This window comes from Acomys minous (genome assembly GCF_964271855.1).
Source record: "Acomys minous genome assembly, chromosome: 18".
NCBI lineage: Eukaryota > Metazoa > Chordata > Mammalia > Rodentia > Muridae > Acomys > Acomys minous.
The window spans coordinates 6,312,484-6,337,263 of NC_140501.1; the positions used below are offsets into that span (position 1 = coordinate 6,312,484).

At 43.1% G+C, this 24,780-nt stretch overlaps 1 protein-coding gene across 2 annotated transcripts in view; it reads right to left on the reverse strand.

Moving 5' to 3' along the window:
* Positions 1 to 24,780, reverse strand: part of GPC6 (glypican 6) — a 1,016,336-nt gene that overhangs the window by 104,626 nt on the left and 886,930 nt on the right. For both annotated transcript variants that reach the window (XM_084768281.1, XM_084768282.1), the window contains exon 5: positions 914 to 1,044. In XM_084768281.1, the coding sequence (XP_084624407.1) occupies positions 914 to 1,044 (131 nt within the window). The remainder of the gene's footprint in view (positions 1 to 913; positions 1,045 to 24,780) is intronic.

The following is a 24,780-nucleotide window of genomic DNA, read 5'->3' on the forward strand; positions in this document are numbered from 1 at the left end:
GGAATCTCTTTCACAAAGCACTTAACAAATGAGCTAAGTAACTATGGGACCCTTGGCACATGTCAGTGGCAACGCCATGGCCCTGTCATCACGTTTAGAGGGCTGAGATAGATGACGTCATTTTTAACGTGGACTTGGTGGTAGGGAGAGGAGAAGGTCTTTGCGCACGCACCAGTGTTGTGGAAAGGAGGTGATGAAATCCTAGGCTGGAGCCCCACTGAGATCTCCCCACTTTGCTCCTCACCAGCTAGGTGAGTGCAAGCAAGAACTGGGGGCCTGGTGTTTGTGCCCACAGCTCCAAACTCAGGACCCCTGTCTCACATCATTTATGAGACTCTGAATCTTTCTGCCTTCAGCTCTTATATACAAAGAAACATCTTCCCCCAAAGCCTCACTAGTGAAGACTAAACAGTTGTGTTCAAAGGAAGTCAAAGGTGGTGTGTGATTATTTACTATTGAGCATATATGGCTCTTGCCTCATGTGCACAGCTGATGACGTCAGTAGACAGTTTGAGAGAGAGAGAGAGAGAGAGAGAGAGAGAGAGAGAGAGAGAGAGAGAGGATTAAATGAAGGTGTACAGAAATTTCAAACATCGAAATAAAAAATTCCTCCCAAATTGCTCACACATGTGCGGGATTAGTCAGCCATACCTGGGGCTCACTGAAACTCTTAGGCAGCCAATAATTTTGTCATGATTGAGTAGCTGTGAACTAAAAACTTACTTCCTTTCACAATGCCATTTTGTTACATATTTTGAATTAAGGAGCAAATTTGTGGTTCAACAGAAAAAGCTACTTGGCGGTAGACTAGAATTTATAAGCCCTGCGCACATATCTCATCACTCCATTTTTATTTAGGTGACTAAAGCGGTATGCTGTGCATACATTAGGAGCCAGATTATTAACCAGGTACCTTGGCCGACACCTGCATGCTGTTTTCTTGCATGTTCATGATGGCTTCAGAGATCTTGACGTCTATCGGGTCCATGACTGACTCGATGTTGAACGGCCCTTCCAGCCTCTCCGCCACCAAGAGCATCGCATCTGGGAAAATACAAGGATGGTGTTTATTTTGGAACAGGGCCCTCCGAGGTTTTTTTTTTTTTTTAACTTACATCCAAACATTTATAGACAACTGGCTGAAAAAAAAATAATCACGAGACTTTATGGGTCAAAATGAAATAGATGGCTAAATCTTAAAGTCACAATATACTTTATTTCACTTGAGGATTTAGAACTATTTCACATGCGTAGATGCATGCCTGATGACATACAAGAAAGTCAGTCCAAATGCAAGAAGTTGAACAGATATAACATATATAATTCTATATGAAGCAAGAACAATGTTTGGTTAGATATGAATTGCATTTCGAAAACGGGTCTTGGTCTCCATTCTAGGTTGACTCTGAAATCTACAGAGGCTTATGCTTTAAACACTAGCCCTCTGGAATGGTTGATCCCAAACACACTCTTCCTTCTACAATTTGCTTCTGATTGTGCTGTTTTATCATAGCAGCAGAAAAGAAACTGGTACAGGGCCCCAGCTTGCAGAAATATTTTAGTCTCTGCAAGCTTTAAGACTTGAGGCCTGGCTAGGGAGAACGGGAGTCCTGGAGGAACTCTGAGATCCACCTCTGCTCTGAGTTCTCAGCCACTGTCTGCGCGATGCTCCTGCAGCCAGGCACAAAGCTGCTCCCGTGAACACGTCTTCCCCACCCCAGATCCCTCCACGACCACTAGCTGAGACAAGTTCGCCCTAAGTTGCTTCTGCTGGGTGTTGGGAAAGTGCCCAACACACGTTCTTGTCTTTGGAGACAGGGGAACAAGAACACTGAAGTGGAGTTGTGGAGCTTGGACACACGGACATCATGACCAACCGAAGCACTGCTGTCTGTCTGATTTTGACTCCATGAATGCAGTCATGTCCTTGCTTTGCGCTAACCCTCTGCCCAAGATGCCATTTTATTTAGGGTCTTATTTATTCTCTAGAGGGGTAAAGGGCACCCCTCTCATTTGGTTTGGAAGATTAAGGGTGATTCGGACATACACCCCATGGTGTACTCTTAAAAATGTCTGAGGGATTGCGCCGAGTTAAACTGATCTGAATATGGTCAACGAGGCCGGTACTTGTGACCTGGAGACACGAGTTATGTATTGGGAGCCACCTTCCCCGTCTAAAGTAGCTGGAAGGACACACGTACTTGAGGCACACCAGGCTGACGGCTGAAAAGGCCGCAGCATCTGCAGTGAAGGGAGGTGCCCATTCCAGGGCCAATGAACACTGGCCCCGCTTACATTCTTGGTAGCCAGAGCGTAGGTTGGAAATCCACTTCTACCTGGGATGTAGATGACATTTTTTCCCCTGATGGTGTGATTGTGGCTGTGCTTAGCGTGGCTGAAGAACTAATTAGTTACACATGATTTAAGGTAACCATTCCAGGCCAGCAGCCACCACATTAAACTGCATAAGCTAGAGTCTTAACTATGCACTCATTAGATCTCAAAATTTTCAGTTGCTTAAGCTCTTAAAAATGAATCTTAAAAATGTTTCCTCCTTTCTAGAACAATCTACACTTACCACGCAATGTTCACAAAATACAGAGAACGAAAACAAAGGGAGACTAATGTGCCCATAATCCACTTCCCAGAACAATACTGTGATCACTGTGGTAGATGCCCTATTTATTTTTTCTTTGCGCATGAATATTTTAAACACGCAATGAAATATGCTGTGCATATATCATATAATCTGCTTTCTAAATGTAATATATTATTAATGTAAAATGCTGTTTATAGTTAGCTGTTTTACAGTACTAATGTGAGGAAACCAAATTTTATTTTTACTGCATGCTCAACCATGTTCAACCCAAATCTAACATCAAAACATTTCCAGGGTTATAAAGCAGCTATGAATTAGGATGGTGAGAAACCTTTTAAGAAGATTCTTTTTTCATATAGAAGATATAAAACTGTCTGGAAAGTAAAGATTCATGTTTTAAAAGAGCCCCAGGCTTTATAAACAGCATCAACTCTTAGTGTCGTCACATGTTCTTCCGCTGGGTCTCGTAAGAGAGTCCCCACCAAATTCTTTAGAGAGTGAGGGAGAGTCAACCATTCAGGGCAGCATGTGGATAAGAAAGAAGCTGCTGCTATGGGACCCAGCTCCACACTTCAGCCCACATTTTTCTCACAGGTGTAAATGGACCCACAGGGATGTATGCACAAATCACATCACATGCGGAGGCCCCTCCAAGTTTTCCTGATACTTTTCTGTATCATGCAGATTTATCTGTACACATCATGAACTTTGTAACAAAGTAGGCACTTCACAAGATCTAGTTACCAATTAAGTGGGGGAGAAGATGCACATTATTTCACTGTGGAGAAGATGCACATTATCTCACTGTAGTAGGTAACAGTGAAGGCCATTTTCTCCTTTGGGTTTGAGGGGCAGTTACATGTCGTCTGAAAGCCGGTTGCTTCTTTTCTGTCTTTATATCTGTTTCTGTGTCCTTATCAAATAGTACCCCTCATTGAAGACCTTTGCAGCTGGCTCTGTAGTGAGGGTCACCTGCTGGGGACAGATGTAATCTGAAAGAACCCGGAAGTATGGGAAATGCATTGAAACAACAAGACATGCAAAAGATGTGACTGAAGAAAAGGGTAGCTATGGGACACTTGTGTGCCTCATAGATACACTTGCATAAATCATCATACAGCGAGTGTTGGCTGTTTCCATATATGTTTCTATTATGAGTAGGTTAGGTTGTAAAGAAATAATTTTGCTCATAAAAAACTCTGTAAGGAAAAGGACATGATTTTTGGATTGTGCACTAAGAACTTAACAAAGAGTCTGAAAAAGACATAAAACCTTGTTAAGAAGTATCATATTCTCAGCCCTGAATTTTAGACGGCGGAAGAGGGGTGTGTGTGTGTGTGTGTGTGTGTGTGTGTGTGTGTGTGTGTGTATGTGTGTGTGTGTGTGTGTGTGTGTAAGTAGTTAACAGGAAGAAAGGCAAGAGGGAATGACTGGGTTTAATAGAGGCAACTACATTGTTTGTAAGTCAAAGCTCACATTAGACGTCAAAAACCATGAAAATAAAATGTACATGAACCCATGCAACCATCCTTGCCCCCGTCTTCATATTTGTTATAGAGATGTAGTGCATGGAAAGAGGAAAGAGCCATTCAGAGCATTCTAGAGCTTGCCAGGCCTGCTGTACAGGGTCCAGGTCAGACATTGCATGAGGTGAGAGAGTCACATCGGCAGGTCTCAGATGTCCAGTCCCAGACTTTATAAAAGTGTAGTGAATGGTAGGACCTCCTCAGCTTCAGTCTCTCATGACCAAGTGAGAGAAACACAAACTATTTTGTCACATCACAGCAGTAATAGTTAAGTTTCTCTAAAGCTAATTAAGTCCCACATGGCTCAGCTTGCCCCAAAGCCACTGTCTCAAGCTATCTTAGTTATTTCTGTGCCATTACATTTGGACATATTTGTCATATGCTTCTCAGCTCTTCCTTTGGAGCTGTTCTCTCCTCTCAAACAAAGACGCTGAGTGCTCAGCTGGTTAGCAGTTGGTCCTTTTTGTGCAGGTCTCCTAGGTTGCCTAACTTACACGTTTCTTTTTAAAAGGCCCTTTGCCTGTGGAAAACAAAACCTAGATGGCTTAGAAAGAGCTTGTTTGCTGGCATCGGTTACTGTTGCAAACCAGGAGATGCTCTGTTAACACACTGGGAGTGTAGCAGCATCTCCAGGATGCAGCCAACCGAGGCAGCGAGATCAGCCAGGCTGCAGGTAAAGCTGTACTGTGAGGTCAAGGCATTCTGCTTGAACAAGCACGACTTTCTGCTTAGCAAAGAGGGCATTGGATAGAGCCCAGGGTTCATTGTAGATGAGTGGTAACTGGTTAATTAACTACAAGCAAGTCACTGAATTCACAAGGTCCCCTTACTTGCATCTATTACATGGAAAATATGACAAGATATATTAAGTAATCATGGTATGAGCAATGGAGTGGGACAGAACTTAAAAAACAATTAAAATGGTAGCAGGTGCCCCCTTCGCTTCAAACAGACCTGAGCTCTTGTGAGTCATTGTCTCCAACCAGAATAAGTTGAAGGGAGAGGGGGCATTTAATGAGATATTTTGGTGACATATTGACAGGAATTGATGTGATCAGTAAGGAAATGAGGGTACATGGATGACCTCAAGATGTACAGCTGGCACTGCTTTGTTGTTCAGTTAGTATTTAGGTAACAGGTGCCTTTTGATGGATGATCTCATTACTGAGAAATACAAAACTGTACCATTTTCTTACGATGTGCCCTTAGTTAATTAAACACAACTACAAAGTTTTTTTAAAACATTCTTTCCCCTGAAAGATGGGATTTGTCAAGTGTCCCCTTGAGTCTAGATGGCTTCAGTGACTGATGTGATGAATAGCACATGGAAGAAATGACAATGCTGGTTCACAGCGTACCCAAGAGACTGTTGTAAGACTCCCTTGAGACCACAGCAGTAGAGGGGCACATGCGCTTATGCTGGGTGGCAGTCCCAGCAGGCCCAAGATTTCCAGCAATCCCTGCTAAAGTATGAGCACATTAGTGAAGCCATCTTGGTCTCTCCAGAGCCACCAGTCTGTCAGCTGATTACTAAATGCCAACCCCAGTCCACACCACATGGAGCAGAGGAATCAGCCAGCTGAGCTGTGCCTCTATTCCTGGTACATGGCACTCTGACTTATAATAATAGTTAAGCTGAGAAGTTTTCTAATAATTACAATAATTTATTTTCCAGGAATAGAAAGCCAGAACAAATGATAATATTTATGATACCCAAGTGCTTTTCCTGTGTTTGTTAGGACCTAGATCTTGAGAACTCAAGTCAAATAACAGTAAACAAATGTAACACTTGTGATAAATACTTTTTAAAAACAAGTATTGCAGTAGTCAAGAAAAACTCCAGTTCTGCCAAGGGAACTTTGAGAATGCTCAGGTGACATTGTAGGCCAGCTGACCTTGGATTAGAAACTGTTTCCCTGAGGTGTGCCATGACAGAGGCGAAGGGTTGGCTTGGAAGAAGGCAGCCGTGTTGTTGTGAGCCTGGGTAATGACTCATTGAGAATAAAGGCTTTGAATGTCATCTCTTAGGACGCTGAACTAGAAGCCTCACTGCAGGGCCTGGAGCTGTGTGCTCTCTGGAAAGCACATACCATGGACTTCACAGAAGCAGACATAGTCTTTAAAGAGGGGACGGAGTCAGGTGCTTTGTTCAATGTCACCACCGGCTTGGAGGTGGAGAGAAAAGATTTTCAAACTGTTTGGAACAGAGGAATGTGATTAGGTCTTTCTGAAGTAGGTATGGGCAGGGGTATTTTTATATCTGCAAACCTGGGGGCTAGGAAGATGCTCGGCAGTAAAAAGCATTTGTCACAAAGCCAGATGTCATGAGTCATTCCTAGGACTTGCGTAGTAGGAGAGAAATAACTCCTGTAACTTGTCCTCTGACACCTGCATGTGTACTGTCACATACACACACATATGCACATAAGCACGCACACAAACACACACACACACACACACATGCACGCATGCGCGCACACACACACGCATGCATGTACACACACATGCACAAACATATGTGAGTGCACAGACGCACACACACATACACAAACACACAAGAGTGCACACAAGCACACACATGTGAATATATAAATGGAGTAAAACTTTAAAAACTGAAAATTCGATTTCAATAGGCTTAACTTAATCTACTACATACTTGTTAGGAAATTGTCAGGTAATATCTCTGTGTTTGATGGGAACCAAATCTTCAGAATTCTAGTCAAATAGTATTTGACAAATTTAGCATTTATGTTATTCTTTTTGTAGCCTAAGCAATTATCTAATAACCAAAAATCATGAGAACTGAAAAGTCCTTGCTTTTTTGTGCTTTGTTTTTTTAATAATAAAATAATATATAGTAAGATGAAACAAAAACCCAAATGGTGGAATTGGACAAACCAAACCAAAGGAAAAGAACCAATAAAAGGCACAAGAAACAGAGGCATTCCTTTGCACACTCAAGAATCCCATCTCGTATTTTTGGAGGAGAAAAAGACTGACTGTAGCTGTCACCATGGATTATTGACATCACCAGCGCTATTTATGGTGACACACAGAATTGTTTCTTTCATTTACAAGAAAACTGAACTAAGACAGAAACCACTTTAAAGATCTCATGAGAGCATCTAAATTTATCTTTGAACATGACATTAACATGTCCAGAATCCCACCAGCCTCTTGTTTAGAAGCCACATTTGCCCTCTCTCTCATCCACCCCTGTCTTAGCTGGCCATGGTCTGGTCTTCCGCTCACCGAGCAGCATATGAAATAATCAGAAGCAAGCCAAGTAATTTTAAAGCCTGGTAAGTTCATTCATGGCCATCCAGTTAGTCATTGCTTTTCATAAAGTGAAAGGAAAGAGCAGCTCTCCTGTTTTTATGTGGGCTGATACATGCCCACAGCACAGATGCAATTAGGAGCTCAACTTCCATTGCAGCGCACAGGAGACAGGCATTCTGGGTACACAAGTCTTTCACTTTCACCCACACTTATTAATTAAAATGCCCAGTGAGGTCTGGGGTGGGGAGAGTTGTCAGGAAGGCCTGGAAACCCAGCAGGGTGGTGGCAATCCAAACAGGAGACAGATAACCAGGCAAACCTGAGAGCAGAGAAGAAAGCTAGAACATATGTACGCACAAGGTCTGTACACTTTGTGGAGATTAAATATATGTGACGTCTGCCTTTTATTTTTAAATCATGTCTATCTTTGCTGCCTTCTAATCTCTCTTCCTCTCACGTTGCCAACAGGACTGCTTTCTGAGGGTGCTTGATCAGGCCACCGCCCTTCTCTGTGGGAATAAAGTTGGCTGCACTACCCTGACAATGTCTCTGCATTCACTTGTAAAAAGAGATGCACAGCCAGATTCCAGCCCTGGTCTCACCTGGTCTCACCTTCCACTACTCAGCATGACCCGGGGGCCCTGCTATATGTAATGCTGTTGTTGATGACACCGTATATAATCCATTGACCACATGCGCAAGTCAGCCTTTTGGATGAAGCCTTGGAAGCAACCAGGTCAAGAGTAGCAGCATCCTGGCAGCGGCCAGCATGCAGAAGCCGCACACATGCTCTGCCTGCCTGTGCATGATGTAACAACGCATGCCGCTATGGCGGCCAGCATGCAGAAGCTGCACACATGCTCTGCCTGCCTGTGCATGATGTAACAACGCATGCAGCCACAGTGGCCTGCATGCAGAAGCTGCACACATGCTCTGCCTGCCTGTGCATGATGTAAAACACATGCAGCTACAGTGGCCAGCATGCAGAAGCTGCACCTATGCTCTGCCTGCCTGTGCATGATGTAAAACACATGCAGCTACAGCGGCCAGCATGCAGAACTGCACCTATGCTCTGCCTGCCTGTGCATGATGTAAAACACATGCAGCCACAGTGGCCAGCATGCAGAACTGCACCTATGCTCTGCCTGCCTGTACATAGTATGTGGTCCTTTAACTCCCAGACTTTAGATTTGTGAAACTCAAACATTTGCATTTTTGCTAATCATTGCACAGCTTTCTCATGAATTTTCTTTATCTTAAGTAGCCTGTAACATGCATGTTACTGAGTTTTGTTCCCCATTTCTTAATAGTCTCAGCTAGTTATTTTTCTTTTTTGTGTTTCTTTGTTTTTTTTTTTTCTTTTGATATAAAGAACTTTCCTTTTTAAGAAGTGAGGAAAACCTGACCTTTTCTGATAGAAATCTTCAAATTTTCCCTAGCTTTTTTTAACTTTAATTTGATATGCAAATATTTTTGTACACTCAAATTTGTCAATCATTAAAAAACTTTTTTTCTTGGTCTCTCATATTTTACAGCTTTTTTCCACTTGCAGTTCACTTCCATAATGTAATTGACTACACTCTTTTTTCTATTTGTTTTTCATCTTGCTGTTATTGAATATAGTCTATGTACCCTTCTCCACCTCTATTGTACTCAGTGCTCCTTCTTTCTTGGAGTTAATGACACAGTATACCATCCTACCTTCTGTCTTCCCTTCGGCCCCAGAGCTGGGAACAGAGCCCAGGGCCTTGCACTTGCTCGGTAAACACTAAGCTAAATCCTCAACCCCACTTTCCACTTTCTCTAGGCCTCTATCAAATGCAGCATCTCAAAGAGGTTTCTTTGTCAGCTCCACAAAGCCCCGCCATCCTTACCCTCCTGTTTCCATTATGTGCTGCTGATCTCTGTCTGTATCACAGGAATATTTGTTATTGGCTCAGCTTTTCTCTTCACCATGTCATCTTCAAAAAGGTAGGGTCATTATTGTCTTTTGTTTTATTTGTTTAGTTCTTAAAGTTTTGTGTGTGTGTGTGTGTGTGTGTGTGTGAGAGAGAGAGAGAGAGAGAGAGAGAGAGAGAGAGAGAGAGAGAGAGAGAGATTTTGCCATAATTTACTTTGGTGCATAGGTTCAAGAGGTTTCAGCCTGTTATGGAGGGGAAGGCCTGACAGAGAGCTTCAGGTCATGGCAGAGGGAGTGTGTGTAGGGGCTGCTCACATGACAGACCAGGAAGCAGAAGGCAGGACAGGAAACACGGGCAGGGTACATTCTTTACAGGCTTGCCTTTAGCAACCTACCTCACAAAGCTTCCATAAACTTCCTAAATAATGCTACCAAGTGGGAAGCAAGCATTTAAAGCAAAAGTCTTTGGGGGCTTTTCACACCCAAACCATAATGAGATGAGAGGTCATCTGTCCTCTGTTTTGTTCACTGCTGAGCCCCAAGACCTACAGCAGTGTATTAGGCCATCCTTCTCTGGGTGGGCTCTGCATCTGAAGATTTGCCCATCCCAAATGGGAACTATTTTTTGAAAATGTGCACCTTTCTCAACATATGCAGACTGTCTTCCCTTCTCATTACTTGCTAAGTGATACAGTGTAACAACTATTTGCATAACATTTACATTGGATTATATAATGTAAGTAAATTAGAGGTGATTTACAGTGGAAGGGAGGGCGTTTGTAGGTTACATGCAAATGCACAGTTTTCCTTAAGGGACTGGAGCACCTACAGAGTCTGGCACCCATGGAGTCCTGGAGCCTGTCCCCATAAGTAGAGAGACAGAGCTATGCTGGGCATCTCATGGCACCCATGGGATGCTAGAGCTTGACTCCATGAGTAGAGATATGGCTATTGCATCTGAGAGGTGTGTACCGGAGCAAACTTTCAAAAATGGTTCCGTATTTTCTTCTAGAAACCTAATAAAACCTTTCTACCCACCTCCTACCGTAAGACTTCTTTCCTACTCTCCTTTCATGTGTACAGCCACAAACACCTGTAAAATTTTATTAGCAGTGGCTATGGGATAAATGGGCTCTGGGTGGCTTTTGATATGTTCTAACATAGATGAAGAGTTTGGGTGGGAATTTAAAATCATATTGTACTTTTTTTATTAGGTGGAAATAACTTTTTAGTTCTTTGGGCTCGAAATTGAAAAGCTGGGCTGGTTTTGTTTCTGTCGGAGGTTATTTCTAGGTTAACCCCACGGCCCCTCCTGAGGAAGAATGTGGATATTTTTGGCTGGGTCAAAAAAGTTTGTTTCCGCCGCTTTTAAAGACCCCACTTTAGCCATTAACTTTCAAAATAATTTCTGCGATGAATGTCAGGTTTGTTTCCTACTTGTAATTTGTCTGCAGTCAGTAAACAGGAAGTTGGCAATACTCCTTATCCTACCTTGCCAGTCCAGTGTCAAAAATACATCGAAGAGGGATGAGATCCAACTGGAGTCGGGTTTAACTGAAAACCCGCACAGGCGCACAGAAGGAGGCAAACAGTCAAGAACGGAAGTGAGCCAATTACATACAGCTCAGAACCCTGAGCAGATACAATACTCAACAACAGCAACAGCAAACTAGGGAGCAACCCAGAAACATTTCAAAACTAAAGAACTGAAGCCAAAAGAGAGATTTTAATGAAAATAACCGTTTACTTTGAAACAAAGTTCAGGAAGAGGAGGAAAGAACAAATAGAAAAATCTAATTTAATCTGAAGCCAGCACAAACAAGAGGCTTATTTTGCTTTGATGGTGGAAAAGAAAATGCAAATCATGGGAAGGAATAATTCACCAGTTGTCCTTGGACAGTGCAAGAATTAGAATCCACAGGACACTTTTCCAGGCAGTTTCTTTTCAGGAGAATGACACACTGTATTTCATAAAGATATAATATATTCATGTAAGCACTGTCTCACTGCTGTTTTGTATTTTTGAAGCGTTTAGTTACATCATGAGCCACAGAGAATAGGACTTGTAAATCACTAACTTGATGGGCATCAAAGTATATACGCTACTAACAGTGACTCTATTTACATTTTTAGGATGTATTTTTCATATGAATAAGTTGTTATGTAATTTGTAGCTTGAACCGTCCAAATAATTCACACCAACCTATTAGTCTCTGCCTTGAGGATGAATCACAGAACTTAAGGGGTGCACGTCTCTCTGAAAGAAGAGCTGTCTATCTGGATGTTTCTTGAGTGACAAAAGGCTTTGGAGCTCTGGACGATTCATTCAGACCAAGCAATTGGTCTTGGTTGGTAAAGAAGAATGGGAAGAAGGAATCATTTGGTGGAAACAGTGGAGCTTGGACCAACACACACTTCTCACTTTATCCTCCAGTGCCTGGGACACTGCTCAGTAGTGCCCAGGGTTTCAGTTACTGACTATATCCCAAGTGCATCACTTGTTTAAAAGGCAAAACTGAAAGAAAAAGCATAAACAGATGTTGTTTTTATCTTAGCTAAGTGTGTGCACACAGACAGACACGCGCACACAAGTGCACACACATACGCGCTCGCGTGCACAGCACACACACACACACACACACACACACACAGCCACACACGTGCACACATGCGCATGTGCACACACACACACACACACACACACACACACACACACACACACACACACATCGTTAAAAATCACATTTCTTTTTAAGTATTTCTTGGTGACTCAGGAGTGACCATGAGGGCATCGTGATCCAGCGTTATCTTTTCTTGGCTATCTGAACACTCACATTGCTGCTTGTGCCACATGGCTTTGTACGGTACCCTTGGGTTTCTGTGAATCCTTAGCACCTTGGGTGGGCTCTGCGGTATGTCAGGGAGGTTGTCAGTTGTGAGGAGGTGTGATTCTGAGAAGTGTTTGGGGCCTAAGGCCAGGTGTCACCAGTCAAAGGCCCTGTCACTCTGGGCAACTTCTTACCCCGTCATGGGCTTTAGGCTTCTTCTCTGTTCCCTTTTGTGAGGACGCTCCCTGTTCCGCTGTGGTAATTAGGTGCAACACTGGCATGGAACACAGAAAATGACTGTGATACTGTGACTATTACAATCTTTTGCTTCATTCTTGGTTTTATCGAGATAGGGTTTCGCCCTGTAGCTCAGGATGGCCCCGCATTCACACTGTAGCCCAGGCTGGCCTTGAACTTTTGACAACCTTCTTGCCTGAGACTTTCACTTTTTAAGTTTATGAAGATGACATTTATCTATTCATCGCACGCGTATGTGTGCCTGCTTGCAGCATGGGACTATGTGGGGATCACAAGACAACTTGAGGGGGTCCCTGCTCTTCTCCTACCATGGAGATTCTGCAGACCAAACTCAGACCTGAGACCCAGCAGCATAAGTCAGTCTACGGGGTGAGCTACCCAGTTGCCTCTCCTGTTTCGTTGTTCGTGTTTTGCAGTAAAGTGACTAGGGTGCACCACATTGGCCAGCGTAGCCTCAAAGTCACAGCAATACTCCTGCCTCAGCCTTTTGAGTGCTGGGCTCCAGGTATGAGCCGCCATACTAGGTTGATTATTGAATCTGCATGGACAGAAGGACCGTTTCTTTTTCAACTGAATTAACTTTGAAGGTTTGTGTTTATGGACACTCCTGAAGCCACAAGACCCTACTGAATAAGGACAGTCTAACTGATGCCTTCAGGACATGGAGAACAATGCCACGTCGCACACACCGGAAGCCCCACACGAGTGGCAGGGCACGGCACGTTGCTAACTTGGTTTCTCGTTGTTCCTTCTTCTACACACTGGCCCCTTCTGTTCCCTTTGTCTGCCACCAGGAAAACAGGACCAGTTCAAACATTTCCAAGTGTCACTCAAGTTCAAAAGTCTCAACTTTCTGCCCCCCTACTACACTTAATGTAATTCTTCTCTTTCTTCCTCCATGGTCCCAAAATGTAATAAAGCAAACCAGCCCAAGAGCCCCTTTGTTCCAGAAGTACAAGTGCTTGCAACCTGCATAGGAGCAAACCTCAGGCCTCTCCCAGAGCCAATAAAAAAATAAATAAATGAGAAGTCGGGTGTGCTGTCAGAATCCCCCGGTGAGCACAAACGGAGTGATTAGTGGGCGATTGAGTAAGCAATGGGAACCCTTTTCTCCTGCTCTGGTGTGCTTGTATTATTAAAAAATAGATTATTTTTTTTATTATTTTGTTGCTTTGTGCCATTTGAACCAAAATGAAAAATATTTCAAAAATGGTTTTATGTCCTGTATCCATGGGTCACTAGACCCCGAAGAAAACTATGGATGGTTTAAAAGCAGTGAGAACAAACAAACAAATAAAAAAAACAACCCCAAACCGAACTCAGTTTGTGAGGCTGTGACCTCAGCTCAAAATAAGTGCGAGGAATGACAAGATGCCTTTTGTTACTTCCTGCATCATAGCTCTGGTTTAAAGTCGTCTCCAAAACATCCCATATGGAGACAACGATATCTTCCTGGTCAGGGCAGTGAGAGGGAAAGAGGGAGGCGGAAGAGTACTGAGGCACTCGGTGCAGGCGCAGCTTTTCCAAGGGGCCCCAAATGCCCCAGTAGCTTTAGGTCATAGAGACTCATTTGATTTTTCCAACTGAACAGCAGAGGAGGAACCGACCATCATTTCTCTTAGTGGCTGTGGAGACTGAGACCTTGGAGGTGAACTAACTTGTCTAAAGTACTTTGGCTGGACATTGTTAGCAAGGACCCTGCTTGGGGCAGGCAAGAGCTACCCTACATTAAATCAGTGAACTGTCTGGATTTGAGTCTCAGGTTCGTGGGCATGAATGTGTGTGTGTGTGTGTGTGTGTGTGTGTGTGTGTGTGTGTGTGTGTGTGTAAGAGTGTGTGTCTCTGTATAAGTGTGTGAGTGTGTGTAAGTGTGTGTGAGAGTGTTTCTGTGTCTGGGTAAGTGTGTGAATGTGTGTGTGAGTGTGTGTAAGTGTGTATGAGAGTCTGTGTGTGTGTGTGTGAGTGTGTGTGTGTCTGTGTGTGTGCTTAACTAGGATGAGTTAGGGGAGTCACTCCTGTTCCAGAAAACTACATATAACTCACTGCTTGGACACAACAGCACACACATGTCATTCCAATACTCCTGAGGCAGAAGGATCATAACCCTGAGGTCAGTTTAGCTTTCCTAGGAAACCCTGTTATTGAAAAACAGAACAAAACTTTACATCACTGGTCATGCTCCTTCATCAGTGAAGAAACGTGTCTGGAGCTTCAGCCCCAGCCGTCACACTGTGCATGGTGTGGGCCTACACTTTCCAACTCTTGTTTTCACTACTCAGAATCTTCTAGACTGACTGTTGATGGTTATGGAAGTGTGGCGCTACATTCTGGCTTTTGAATGTGCTTCTAACCAGGGGAAGGGACAAATCGGTGACACCCACTACAATAGGAAAGATAACTCCAAACACATGAGCAGGAGGCTCAAGGAAGCCCAAGGGCAGGGGGTGTGACAAATGGGTCATCCCCACGTGAAGTAACTAGGTCAGACAGAGACCATCAGCTTCAGAGTGCAGAGCAGAGCACAGCAGGCAGAGGAAGCAACGTGAACACAAGCCGGGCATGACTTCGTAAACTTCGTTTACTTTAGAGAATTGTAATGACTTTCATATGAAATTTCTTTTTAATTTCAAAATGTTTTATAACACTTTTGGCAATACAAAAAGGAAAGAAGTAGCTACAGAGGATAATAAAATATCTGTCATTTATCATAAATGAATATTTTGTGCTACCCCTTTCTAGCTGTTAATTCTATTATACATTAGAGGACATGCCATTGTGTGTGCAGGGAGGACATGTTGCTGGAAGTGGGTCTCTCTTTCTACTGTGTAAGTTCCAAGGATCAAACTCAGGCTTCCGAGGTGGGCAGCAGGATCCGTTATCCACTAACCCATCTTGCCGGCACCTCATTGCTTTATTGATGCTTTTTAGATTCATAGATATGAACCAGTATAAAATATTCTTCCCATCTCTGTTCTGTCTCTATTCGTGATTATCTACTTAAGATAGATTCCTTTACATTTCATAATTTATTCATTTAAGAACTAAGTATAGTAAGCGCTCATTTTTATTAATAAACAGGAAAGGTTCAAACTTACACTTTATATGGAATTTTAATAGGGATCGGAATGAAGGCGAAAGACCGTGTCTTTGACTGACTCTTCATAGACTTACATTTACAGGGCAGCTGTTTTAGTAGATGTTCCATATTTCATTGAAAACCTAGAATTGGAAACAAGTTCTTTCCTCACATTTCAAACGTTACAGGTCCTGACACTGCTCAGACCCAAGCTTAAGTGAATGGCAATGAAGCCCATTCCCAGATGCTAATGTAAGCGTCTGGAGTTATAGATACCTCAGCACTCCTAAGTCAGGTGACTGCTGAGAAGCATGGAGGATCTAGAAGAGCCAAGTGGGGTACAGAAAGCACTCAGCCAAACATCTGAGCAGGGTCCTGAGAAAGCCAAAAGAGTGTGGGGGAAGGTGAACCAATCTACAGGCCTGAAAGTCATTTGGTAGGTTCCAAAGCAAACATGTGGCTCCCTTGTGTGAAGAGGCCACCAGCTACCATCCTTTCTGATGGCACTGCGGGGCACAGTAGACAACGTCTGCCTAACCCTCCTGAAGCCAGGAGATGATGTTAATTCCTAGCCCCACAAATCCCAGTTGATCCTTATGTATAATAAAGCCAGAAGCTGACTCAGACCAAAATGTCCACATTTTTAAATGTTATATCTCTGCCTTAAGACATTTGGAAATATTCTCAAATATCCATGCACAGGTGGCCATGTAGAAAAGCACAGAAATGCTTGCAGAACAAGTCAACACCTTAATCAAACCATTACGCATTATTGAGAGACGCCCTTCAGTGATGTCAGTGCTGGTCCTGTCAGTCAAATAAAATGCAGTGCCATAGGCCTTGATGGTTTCATGTAAAACCCCAATTTGTGTGTGTGTGCCTCGTACAAACTTTAGGCTAAAATGATAACGGGAATGCTGATTACCTTCTGATAGAAATAGAAAAAAAAATAACATTATCTATTATTTGATGATAGAATCAACTCCAAAAATTGATTTCCAGTGTATTCCTATAGCTATATCCTCTCCTCATTTCTAGAAACATGTGCCGTGAGATTTCTACTAACTCACCTGCGCTAACCTTAAGTCACCTTTGGGTATTTAAATACCCAAGGTAACAGTGAATATGGGGCTACAGAGAGACAGCAAAAAATTAATTTGAAAAAATCTGGATGGTGCCTTTAGGAAATACACTGCTCTTTGTTTTCTGTGTGACACTCTTTAAGTGCTTCATGTAACCACAGTCAATACATTTACACGATGATTTCATTAACGTCTAGGTAGCCCTGAATTCTGTAGCGAGGACACATGTGCTTACCCGGTGAGCCTCCTGGAACCACAAAGCACCATTTGGAACATAGTTGGCAGATGTGCTGGAAGACACCTTCTGTTCTGCCTAAGCATTCAGATCTGGGCTGGAAACTGAAGCTTAGCAACCTCATTGGCCTCTACTGTTTGCTGCTTAACTTCGTCTGGTTCTGATTTTTGTGTCTTTTGTGTTTCTTCTGCACATATCTGCAGGTCCCTTCAGAAAATAGGTCCGTTCTGAATATGTCACACAAACAGACTGCAGCAGGCGAAGAGGCCTTTTCGCTTGAGAATGCCTCCACGCAACACCAGAAAGGAAGGTTCCTTGAGTAACATTTCCTTGTGTCTCTACAGAAACACAAGTGCTTCTTCCCCCATGCGCTTAACATAACAAACATAACAAACACAACCTCTAGAGAGGTACACCACGAAGCTGTACTTCTTGATGGAACCAGGAATGAAGAAGAATTCTGTGTTGAGTGGACATGGCAGGGGGGTGTGAGAAGCCAGGATAAAATTACTCACTTGAAGTTGCCTCAGAACCTTGAGACTAACGGACTGGACTAGTCTGAGAAGGACTACTGGCTCCTCAGTAAATAAACCTCTTCTGTTGCTTGGTAGAAAGGTATGTGTGTTTTGTGGATATTACACATTAATCTCTCTTCTCTATGTGTGTATGTGTGTGTGTATAATTTTTTACACAGATTATGTTGAAATCTTAGAAACTTTTTACCCAGAAAAATGGATATCTGTTGCTCAAAAAGTGTATTACATTCTAAACACACACCAACTTCATTCCACGTATCTCTAAGCTGGCCTCTGTGTTCGGCTGTCCCCACATCAATGAGCCAAGCCAAATGTCTCAGGAGCTGCTGCTTCCTGAACCCTATCACTAAATATACCGTTTGAAAACTGTATCTTTTCTCCTTCTCCAAGTTAGCACCCCTCCCTCTGCACAGACGCCTACATGAGGAGACTTGGTCTAGACTTTCAATGTTTTTGTTGCTGTTGAGATGAAGGGGACTTTATAATGATTTTTTAATTTGCAAACAACTATTTTGTTGGTGTATATTAATTATGTAACAAATGCCTAGCATTATGACATTTCTATATGTGTATGTAATGTAGTTTGCTCACATACGCTCCCTCTATTACCACCGCTTGATTTATTTTCAAAATAAGACGTGAATAAATACTAGTGTAGAAAATTTAGAAAATTAAAAAGGCATCAGAGAATGTTTAGGAGAGCAACATTATGACTAGTAATGAATATAGTTCTCACCTCTCATCAAGGAAATTTTCTCTGCAACAGACAGAGACTAATACAGAAACCACAAACAATAAACATGCAGAGCTGTGCTGCCCAGTTCCAATGAATATATCTATACAAACAAAAGAAAACAACCCCAAAACCTCCCACACCTAAGGCTCAGAAAGGGGAGGAAATATTATAAGAGCCAAATGGTCAGGAGTTTGCTGTGAGATTATGTGTCCTAGGAATGTGGGAAGCTAAACCCGTTAAAGCCCTACCCACAGAACTGCCTGGACACGAGCCAAACTCGGACAACAACAGTAGAATGTCCATATGGACAGGGAAAGACCACGAGACCTCAACTCCACACAAATACCGTAGGCAACTAAGAAATGCTGTGAGTGGGATAAATAGCCTTCCTCAGGGAAGAGCACACCAACAGGTTATCCAATGCCAAACGGTCAGGCCTGGAAATACAATTAGTATTATAGAGATTGAGCAGGTTATATATGACACACGCACACACATACATGTACATGCATGTATGTAACAACAGTCAGTGAGAAAAAGAGGGCATGCATTTGAAAGAGAACATGGAGAGGTATGTGGGAGTGTTAAAGGTAGAACAGGGAAGGGAGAAATAATATAATTGTATAATGATATAAAAATAAAATAGTTAAAAATAATGAATGGGACAGACACATGCCATTTTTTTGTCCATCTAACTTTGGAGTAATGAAGTCGTTAGTGAAACTTAACTGATGTGAAGTCCCAGATCCCTGACTTCTCTTACAGCGGAAAATGCACTTCTGCTTTGTTTACTCCTGCAGGCAATGAGCTCATGGACGGAGGCTCTGCAGCATTGTGTGAGGCCATCCCAGGTATCAGGCCATAAGAAGGCCACAAGGCATTCCTGGCACTGTTCATACAAGGTGAGCAGTGAGTAGGCACAGAAAGCAGCAGGATGCCAGAGAAAGAACACACAAGTCAGCCTGCACAGGAGAAAGGGGAGTAGACAGTGCGCCAGGGCTGGGCCACGGCAGGGCACATGTATTTTCAATAGTAAATACATGCTGAGGAGAAGGACTCATCTATCCATATATCTTGTGCACTAAGCAAATGTGTAGTGTTTCCACAGTGAGAGGGGAGATGAGCTTCTCCTGCCCGTAGCCTTGCCTGTCATGTCTGCAGTCCCTCATTCATTCTTCAACACAGGACTGTACAGTAGCAGACGGCTCTCTGTTCTCAGTTGTTTTAGTTTTATACCACTATCAAATAAATTAGTCCAATGCAGAACACAATGAAACTTTGGCTTTACCTGGCGTTGGTTTCTCTGTCATACCCGCCAGGAGGAGAACAGGCAGGGTGGATATCTCTTTGTAAATGCTGGAACACGGGAGGACCATGACTAACCTCTGCTAATCTTCTTCCCAGAAGACCGAGGGGACATTTGATGGAGGTCTTGGGGACAGGGGCAAGTTGCTATGGGAAACCATAGTGGTGGCTTCACAGTTTCAATTTCAAGTGACAGTGATACAGTTACCAGTGATACAGTTGTAGGGTGTCATTAAAGCTGGTGACTGTGGCTCTTCATCCCCTACCAGTGTCGTTTGTTAATATAAAGCTGTCTCTCAATTGCCTGATGCGTCTTAAAAAGCTTACTGCTAGGCTCTAATCTCAGAGATGTCTTGCAGGCTTTCTTCTCAGACAAGGTTCTCAGACTTTGGCTTCACCCAAGGAAAGAGACTGTAACAGCAGGAATTCTCTTTGGGCTATGAGCCAGAACTCTTCAACAGCAACTCTGGGACAAGGCCGCTGCACTCCCACAAGGCCATGCGCGTTTGCGATGCCTCACGTCTAAATGACCGCTGTGAGTAACCTATTTATTATTTTGACATTGCAACGAAGCCACAAGGGAGGAACCATTTTCTCGGCTTCTGTCTGGCTTGGTTAACCACGTTTCTTAGGGTAGAAAAGGCAAATTGATTGAAATCGGAGGAACAGGGTTACAACAACCTTCGATGTGATCTTCACAGCAGTTTTCCCAGCTGTGACTGTCTTTCCTTTTTAATCAACTAATGCTGCTCTAAAGGTCACTGCAGGATAAGTGAATGTGAATGTCAGTAAAGGGTTAATTGTAAACAAGGGCTGACGGAAATGGAGGCTGCTTTAAATATTTATATATGTAAATGAGAACCACCTTCCCATCCTTTGATTTCTTTTCTAAATCCTTTGTTCTAGTTTGCTTTCTGTTGCTGTAATAAATGCCCAAACACACCTGGAAAGAAAGTCTTACAGCTTACACTCCATTATCATCAAAGGAAGCCAGGAGCAGAAACTTTGTAGGGTTCTGGAGAAGAAACCAAAACAGAGACCAACCATGCATGGATGCTGTGGACTGGCTCACTTCCCTTGGCTTGCTCTTTCTTATATAGGCCAGGCCCATCTACCCAGGGATGACATTGGCCACAGTGGCTTGGCCTTCCTATACCAATCAAGAAATCCTCCACTGGCCAAAATGATAGGGGCGCTTGCTTGGCTAAGAGTCCCTCTTCCAAGGTATGTCCTGGTTTCTAACCAGGACAGGTTTATGTACTAGTTGGGAGAGAACCCCACTAGTGTGACCACTTCTCCCATCACCCCAAGTGCCTGGGATCCTGCCCTCCCTCTCCCAAACGCAGGAAGGCACTTTCTGAATCTTACTTTGAAATCTATAAGGTGGGATCCTGAAAAGCTAGGAGGAAAGAAAAGCAATACTTTCCTAGTAATTGGTACTTGGAAATTATTTTCCATTCCTTTTTTTATATGTTGTTCCAACAGACACATGGCTAGACAGAGAGGAGAACAATTTTAATTACCTATACCTGGCATATTATAAAGTATTTTTAGTATTATTCTCAATCTCTTTATAATTATTCATCTTTTGCTTTATCTTTCTTATATACACAGAATTTAATAACTTGGTGGGAACAATGGAGAGGTAAAATGTTATTAAATCTTATTTTATGTCTTCACAGAGAACAGTTTATTTCTAAAACCTTACCTGCTAGCCCATTAAAAAGCAGCTTTTTTCTTTATCTTTGAGCACTTTCAAAGTTATCTCTACCCCAGTGGTCGTCCTTGACAGTAGTCAAAAGGACCCTGGTTTTTAAAGTCTCCACTCCCGGGCTAATTAGAGAAGGTAGGACTTTGAGAGTTTGAATCTAGCACCATTGGTATCTGCAAGGCGGACTCTAACCAAACGCCCACTGGTGGATGAGCAGCTAACAAAATATGACGTGGGGGCACAAGAAGGTACCATCTCACCCTTTAAAGAGATGAAATTGTGACCCATGCTACAGTGTGGTTAAAGCAGAAGAATGTTTCCTGAATAGAATTAGAAAGGCATGAAGAACAAATTCTGTACCATCCCACTTATGCGATTCTGGGAAATATAAAGGACAGGAATGTGGCGGCACACAGCTGCAATCCCAGCATTTAGGACGTGGAGGAAGAGAGAGAGAGAATTCAAAGTTGACTTGAGCTACACAATAAAACTCTGACTAGGAGCAGAAAGGAAGAGAGGACACAGAGGGAAGAAATACAAAGTAAAGTTGTAATGCGGAGACTAAGAGTAAACAGAGACTTAGATGTTAATGAGAGTTTCTATTCAACTCTACTTCCTATGATGAAAAATTAGAGCCCAGACTTTCTCATTTCTTACTTAAGAAGATGCAAACCAGCACCTTGAAGCGCCCACTGCCACATCTGTGGTTGTCATGAACTTCACCAGGTTTCTATTTACATAGCACCGTAGGATCAGCTTTGTACAACTAAAAATTATTAAAACGGTAAGCAATTCAAAATAACCTAAAAGCCTTGAAGAAAAAGAAAGTAAGCATACCATTAAATAAAATGGTAGAACATAAGGACTCGGCACTAGAGCTGTAGACTCTGCAGGCTCTGACCATCCCAGTACCCTAGAAGCTACACACCTACTCACTACTCATTCCTGGTGTATGTGTGTGTGTGTGTGTGTGTGGTGTGTTCCAGTGACAAAGTATGCCGCAGTTCAGGTACACTCTGAGTGCCTAAGCCTGCCCTGTGTATCTAATTCCCCGTGCTGGTTAATGGTTCAGTCCTGGGCTTGCAGCTGTCTGGCAATGGAACACTCTGACAAAAGCTGCTATAGGGAAGGTCCTTTTAGCCCATGATTCCAAGTCACAGAGCATCACTGTGGGGAAGGCAAGTGGCAGCAGCTGGTTACACCCACAGTCAAGAGCAGAGAAAACAGAAGCATAAGCGCTTGTCCTCAGCCCACTTTCCACTTCTTATACAGGTCAGGGCCCAAACCAAGGGTGTGGTGCTGCCAATTTATAGCTGGGTCTTCCTGTATCAATTAATGCAATCAAGACTCTCACATTGCTGTGCCCGATGGCCAACCAGTCTCAGTGGCCCCTCCTGGAGAATCATTCTTCAGGTGACTCTAGATGGTTTCAAGCAGACAAAACTAATCATCACAGGAGATTCTGGAAACTTCTGTCCAGAATTTGTTGCAATTCGATGTTATGCCCAGAGCAGCAACAGTTATATTACAGCCGTGAGGACAATAACCCCAGGAACATCTGAAAAGGAAGGTGATGAGCTTACGTCTTCATGCTCTCATGGAGCCTCTGAAGTTATTGATCTTGAGTCCAGCAATCTTCATGTCTCGTGGAATTATTACTACAGCTAACAGTATCCCAGCAGACACTGAATGAATGGCTCAGTGCTGAGTCCTCAATCCCTTTCAGTCTTTGACACAAAGCAAGGAGCCCAATCATGTTTTCTGAACAAATGAAAGTATTTGTATACATCCTAAAAAGCTAGCAATATAGACAAAGACAGGGTGAATGCTTCCACATCTTTAGGGGAACCACAAAAGGCACTACACAAGTAGGAGAGAGGACACTGTATTTAAGCCTGCAACCATTAGCACATTACTGAATTCACCAGAACCCAGGCCAACTTGCCTTTTAGTGTAGACTATTGTGCTTGATGTAGAACTGGGTACTTAAATCTTAAGTTCCTATAGTTCAGCTAAACTAATGTCTTCTGATGAATGAAACAGAGGCTCTGCCCAAAGAATACTTATTTAACAAAGTCTACAGAATAAATGCCAATTATTTCTAATTTTGGGAAAATATTTGTCTACCCTGGCGGGTTGTACATTGGCCAGAAAAATGCAATCAGTCCTTAGGGGGTTGGCCTGTGTCAGTCATTACTTGCTGTACATAAAGACATATTTTGGAAAAAAAACCCCAAATATTTGTCAAGCCTTCAACAAAATATATTCTTAAAATAGTGGCTTGTATATGTTTTTCAACATTAATCCTGGTGGATAAAATTTTAAGCATTTCAGTCTCTTCCATAAGTTTTATAATTTCTCTCTATTTTTGAGATAGTCTATATAGCCCAGGCTTGCCTCAAACTTGCTATGTACTGTAAGACAAGCTTAAACTCCCAACCCTCCTCTCTCCACCTCCCAAGTGTTGGGATGCAATACAAGGTCTGGCTAGTCATCTCTACGGTCCGGAAAAGCATTAGCATCCACTTTGTTTGCAATAATGAATAGGTTGGGATTCAGTTGACACGCACATTGAATGCTGAGAATGGAGGGTACTTGCTACATACACAGATAACCTAAGGTTACGATCTGCCACTCTGCAGTAGGTCTCAAATGGCTGTCCGTACCCTGGTTTGGCCTCGGTGTCTCTCACTATGAGAGAAACAATCCTTCTTGCCAAGCCTTGAAGAGGCCACCCAGTAAGGTATACGCAGCATTGAAGAGGGCTGTTGGCATTTGGGGCAGCGGGACCTAAGCAGCTTGGACGTGTCTTTGTGGTTTAGAAGCTGCTAGTAGGCAGAAAAGCCTTAGGATGCAGTAGCAGCTGGCAAATCTAGGGCAAGCCCAGTTGGCTGGCCTCATGGGTGGCAAAGTCCCTGTGCGAAGGGGTCTCTGCACCCCCATGCCTGCAGAGCTGGACAAGGAGTTTGATGTACTCCTCAGAATTGTTTGGTGTCAAGGAATTTCAAGAGGGACAAGGACTCTTCATAGAAGTCAGGCTCTGATTACTTCAAAAAAAAAAAAGGGCTGATGAGGGATGGAGGGGTAGCTTAGCAGGTAATGAGTCTGATCCCCAGAACCCATATAACAAGCCAGGCATAGTAGCATCTGCTTGTAATCCCAGTACTGGGATATGGAGATAGATAGGTCCCTGGGGTGCACCTGCCACTCAGCCTAGCCTACTTGCTGAGTTCCAGCGTGGTGAGAGACTCTATCTTGTGTTTGGATGGTGCATAAGGAATACACCTGTGGTTGACCTCTGACTTCCACAAGCGTGCACATACACATACTCACATGAACACACACACACACAAACACACACACACCACAGTCCTGAAAGGGACACTGATATTAGGGCAAGTTGTTGACCATAGGTGCCTTGTGATGATGGATGGTGTGGAGAATTACAGCGAAGCGAGCTGGTGGTCTGGTGTCTGTGTCACAGGATGATGTGCGCTGCAAAGATTTTGTTTCAAAAGTGCCTTTCACATTGATCGATCTCATACAATTTTTGTTGCTAATATTTTTCTTCCAAATTCTTTGTAGTCTGGAATGACAGTGGAGCAAAAAGCTTATAGACTAATCTAACTGCCTTTGACCTGTACGGAGCACAGTGAAGGGCCGGCCCTAAGGCTCAGGATAGCTGTGTGTTAACAGACGGGGGGAGGTT